This window comes from Coffea arabica, chromosome 2c, assembly GCF_036785885.1.
Source record: "Coffea arabica cultivar ET-39 chromosome 2c, Coffea Arabica ET-39 HiFi, whole genome shotgun sequence".
NCBI classification, from domain to species: domain Eukaryota; kingdom Viridiplantae; phylum Streptophyta; class Magnoliopsida; order Gentianales; family Rubiaceae; genus Coffea; species Coffea arabica.
In genome coordinates, this window is record NC_092312.1 from 23,662,025 (window position 1) to 23,667,515 (window position 5,491).

The following is a 5,491-nucleotide window of genomic DNA, read 5'->3' on the forward strand; positions in this document are numbered from 1 at the left end:
ATAAGGAGCACAGCAGTGGCAACCACAAATACAAGAGGCTGTAAAGGAGCCTTAATGGCCATTCTATCCTTACGGACACCATAGTCCAGTACTGTAGGGGGGGGTTTGGAGGGAATGCAATCAACGCGAACACATGAATTCACGGTTTCAGAACCAGAAGAAGGACTACCCCCACCACAGCTACCACAGCAATGTTAAGGATGGTCACGTTCCTTTGCATGCTTCTCAGTTCAGCTATGATGGCAGACACCTCCGCCGCGGGTGTATTAGGAAAAACGGGGGCGGTACTTGACGGGGGGGCGGGATCGGGAACTTCAAACCCCGTTGCTCGTGCAAACTCATCACACCAGCCAATGAACGTTCGACAGGGCCTCTGCAATACAACTACCTTAGCAATCCGAAATTAATGGAAGAAACAGTTCTACCGAAGAACATACCAGGGCGTTAGCGCAGCGATAGTAGTGGCGCCCCCTGTTTGCTTCAGACTTCCAGACAACCCGAACTGCACAGCTTCGACCACAATTGCAATATAATGTAGGCCACACCGTGCTATTGACCGACCCGGCTGAAGACGAAGAAGCCATTCGCAAAGGTTAATCTCCTCCGCGACACCGCCTAACTTTATCTCAGCGAAACACAAGGACACGGCGCTCCCACGGTGTCGACGGACAGCAGCTTTAACAAGAATTTGGGGGTTGGAGGGAATAGGTTTTCGCCAACAGTAGTCAACACATTTGTTTGCTTATTTGGGTGTGGATGAGGTTATTGCTTGGTTCAGTACTTGGAGTCTCCCATCATGTATAGTTGATGTTTCGGAACGAATACAATAAATATGAATAATCTCACTATCCTCCCCTGAGGTTGATTTAAATTTCAGTGGCATCCCATCCCATTTAACACAAATTTCACTGACCTCCCTTACTGTATTGCGTTTTTTGGTAACAACGCAGTCCAAATCTGATTACAATATTATTTTCATGCGTGAGAAGGTATTTTTATTCCATGGATGCCCCTTTGGTCCTTGTATTGGTAGAAGATTGAAAGAAGAATAAATTATTAGAATGATTACTAAAGTTGAGGGGTTATAAGTACAAAAACATTTTTTTGTAAGCACCGGATGTGCCAGGAAAAATGCCGAGTTTGACAAATTTTAAGTGAACTAGTAGGTTATCTATTTAACATAAAATAAGTAAGTAATTAAACTAATTAAATGCAAGCGAGAGAGAACTAATTAAATGGAAGAAACTCGTAATAGAGGAAACCTATGCAAAACGAATATTAGTCTATCAGCTTATAAATTGTACTCACGTAAACTAATTGACAATTCCAAAAGCTGGTTGGTAATTACATTTAAGGTCAATAACAGAAATTTAATATGTAATGAAGGTGATTAAAAAATTATTGCTGCTAGGCGGCAATAGAAGAAGTAATTTGGCGCCATTTTTTGAAAGTTAAATTTATGTATTTAACATAAATTGAATATGTGAAAGTTAAAATAAGAAAACGAAATTGCGCATGACATACCAGCTCTATATGGCAAACATTGTACCTTCTTTGTATGGGAAACATACCAGCTCTTTATAGGAAATATTGGTTAAATAGCGGACGGTGGAAAACTAGTATGTTTTGAACCAAATTTTTGTGGCAAACATACTAGCTCTTTATAGCAGCAACTACTGGCCAAGACAGAACTAGTATGGTTTTTATTTCACATAACAATAATTATATGACGGTTTAGGAAAATTTGAACAAACAACGCATACTATACCAGCTCTTAAAAATAAAGTGGCATGTTTTGTAGTACGTTAAGTTTCAGATTTTTTTTTGGAAACATACCGAAAGTTTTATAGGGAACAAGGGTTTTGTAGCGGACGTAACTTGTAACCTAGTATGTTTTCAATTCAATTATAGTATTTAATTTTATTAGTTTTATAACAAAAGTATTACTGCTGGAAAAGCCTCACCAAATCGTGGTCCCAGTCTGTAAAGTATCACTTTGTAGTATAAGACCAGCTCTTTATGGTCTTCCTGCATTATAATAACAGAGTACCCTTTTTCCATAAATAAATATATTTATCGGATAATATAAAAAATAAACTCGATTTACAATAAAACTGATGCTCTTTATGGCTCTCCTTTATTATAAGAAAAGAGTACCCATTTTTTCGATTACAAATTTATTTATCGGATTAAATGAAAATAAACAAGTTCTTGAATAAAACGCGAGCTCTTTTTGGCTATCGTCCATCAAATATCCATTTCATGATTTTTCCATAAGCTAATTCGGGGGAGGTTTCTGAGGGTATCCCTTATAATATATGTGTATATAATATTAATAAATTATATAAAAACATAATTACAATTGTTAATATCAATAGATTGTAATCTGCTGCCAAAGTAATTTGGCTTCCGCATAACCCGATTCGGAATACACGCTCCAGTACCGAAACGGGTTGATTTCCCAATATGTAAATCGGGTTTGCCTCATGATGATACGCCCGTCCCCGCCACATCAATTATCCCACAAAAAGCTTGTCTTACTTGAACTTCTCATCCTTTTTCCTGTTTAGCCCATCAACGCCTCCGCCGTTGTGTCAACACACTGAACAGTGTCGGTTTAAACTTCCCCCCCCCAAAGTGTGGAATTTCGAGCGTTACAGACGAAAAACACCAGCTCTTTATGGCATTTACCCAAACATTTGTCAACACCAGCTCTTTGTGCGCCTTCTCAATTAATGGGTTCGGGTTACGACCCCATTAATGGCAGCATACGAGGAGTCAGTCTGGACAAGTTTGAAGGACGCGACCTTTTGGTTGCCATTTACCCCGTTCGTGGCAGCATACGAGGAGTCAGTGTGGATATATATCGGACGCGACCTTTTGGTTGCCATTTACCCCGCCCGACCTGGCTGCCAAATCTGTGCTACCGGCTTCTACGAGTTGGTTGACGACCACAGGTACGAACTAACCCTCCCTGTTTATCACTGTGGAACCTCCTTTGCTATGCGATTAACGCCCGTAAATTTACGATGTACGTGTAGTTCATGACTGTTCATCTTCCCTTGCTATCGGTGTATTGTTACGGTTCTGATGAATTGACCGTATTGACACATACGTTGGTTGGTTTGAAAAAATGTTACGGATGACAGTTTTTTGACGACAGAATGTTGCGTCGTTTGCAGGAGAAGTCGCCACTTTCCCATTTCTGTTCGAACGAACGCTAAGGTTAGTCGGATGTCCAGAAACAGTGGGATATTACACCTGATCTATCATTTTTGGATTTTATGAGGAAGTAGTTTTTGTTTGAAGTTTACTCCATTGTTGGGGCTTTCAGGGATTCACTAAACTGTGCCCAGTAAAAGGAGTTAACCGGTCATGGCCAACGCACAAAAACGGAGTTCACGAACCTCCATCCTCTCCCTTCCAACCGAGGTGCTATCCGAGGTGCTTCAACGTGTCGCGTCTTCTTCATCCGCTGATCTTTTCCGGGCAAAACTGTGGTTCGTTCTGCTATGGATGATACAAACTGGAAGAGGCGTATTCTTGTTCCATTCTGTGCTTTTCGTTTTAGTTTAATGGATCATTTCTATTATTTTGCAGCTGTAAGTTGTTCAACGAAGTTTCCGAGTCAAAGAACATTTACCAGCGGATGTCCCTCGACAGGTTTGAAATCGTTCCGTGGCCAAAAAACCAGAAAGTGTCGAGGTTCTTGAAGAAGTGCAGACAAAGCAAAAATCCAGAAGCCTTGTACCGAAAAGGAGTGGTAAGTTGGGTTGCTTTGGAACGTAAGACGCAATAGTCATGGGAAAATTCGGTAATGTTTTAAATGGAATAGTAATGAACTAACATTCCATAACCATACTTGAGTTACAAAATTTCTACACCAAGCTCACATCATCTCTTTCATTTGAGCTTCAATGTGATTTTGGTCAGCACACTTCACCCAAAAGATTGGCGTACAACAGGTTACTGCAGCTTTGGGCCCCAGTAAATAACTGTTGTCTCGCCGCCACTGTTCTGCCTGCACTTTTAAACTTTTTGGTTACTCATACATTTCGCAAGACTGTAATATCAACCTTGGAACTGCTTAGGTTGATTTTTTTTCGGATAAGCACGAGGACTCAGCATTGGAAAACCTGGAAGAAGCTGCTAATTCAGGCCATGCCGATGCTGCATATGCGTTGGGAATAATTTACATCTTTGTTGGTGGGGACGGGTTAAAGCGCAAAGGTATGAGACTGCTCATGAAATCCAGACTTCTCCAAGGCAGAGTGAATCTTTGCCGTCAGAATTTGCGAGCGCTGCTGAGGATGATATGGGTCAAGAATCCTGTGTTTCTAAACCCAACGCCCATTTGTTGTGCCATGACACATGAGAGGAAAACATCTTCATGGCCTATGCATCCCGATGAAGTGGAGGAGAGTACATGTGAAGGGTGCGCTTGCGATGAGGAAATTCGAGCAATTTGTGCTGCCCTGCCATATCGTTAATGTGTAAGATTGAATGTTGACAACACATCGTTACGCTTTTTTTATGTTTGCCAACTGAATTGACCGCTACTTCTTACTCTCTTAATACTACTGGTATGAAAACATAAACAGCTTATCTTGGCCCTTGTATGTTCTGACATTTTCTCGACAAAACGCCGTTGTAGACAAACGTGTATGAAATGTAAGAATAAAGGATGATAGTTAGAAGGTAAAGAGGGAACTCCTCAGCAGTGATCTACGTGACGGATACTGTAGTGAAGTGAGAAGTTTACTAAGTACAAACGAAATGGTGGTTGATTAGATACTGCAAAACAATTTACTTATGCAAAAAAGGGTACTGTGTTCTTATAATGGAGGCAAGCCATAAAGAGCTTGTCTTTTAAGACAATGTGATACTACGATGAATAGACCACGATTTGATTTATGAAATTAATGGAAGAAAATTGCTGAATGATTTTGTCAACTTAATTAATTAATTATTATACATATTCATATAATGCATTATATAATTATGCTAATCTTTAATTTTATATTACTATATACACATATATATTATAATTATATGCACATATAAAATACATTTATAAATATATTTAAATAGTAATATGTAAATATATACTATAACAGTATTTATAATATACATTTATAAAAAATTTTAATTAATGTATAATATACTGTATAGTGATATAATATATTAGTATAATTATACAATGCATAACAAAAAATATATAATGATGACATAATTTTCTTTGCATAATTTGATAATCCAAATGGTGGTCCCAGTCTGTAAAGTATCACTTTGTAGTAAAAGACCAGCTCTTTATGGTCTTCCTGCATTATAATAACAGAGTACCCTTTTTTCCAGAAATAAATATATTTATCGGATAATATAAAAAATAAACGCGATTTACAATAAAAGTGATGCTCTTTATGGCTCTCCTTTATTATAAGAAAAGAGTACCCATTTTTGCGTAAACAAATTTATTTATCGGATGAAATGA

The 5,491-nt window shown here is 38.6% G+C and overlaps 1 protein-coding gene across 1 annotated transcript; it reads left to right on the forward strand.

Moving 5' to 3' along the window:
* The first annotated feature begins 2,760 nt into the window (after positions 1–2,760).
* LOC140035560 (putative F-box protein At1g67623) lies at positions 2,761–4,490 on the forward strand. Its single transcript, XM_072076830.1, has 3 exons — positions 2,761–2,957; positions 3,601–3,763; positions 4,092–4,490. The coding sequence occupies exons 1-3, from the start codon at positions 2,761–2,763 to the stop codon at positions 4,488–4,490; spliced, it is 759 nt and encodes a 252-aa protein (XP_071932931.1).
* The last annotated feature ends 1,001 nt before the right edge of the window (positions 4,491–5,491 follow it).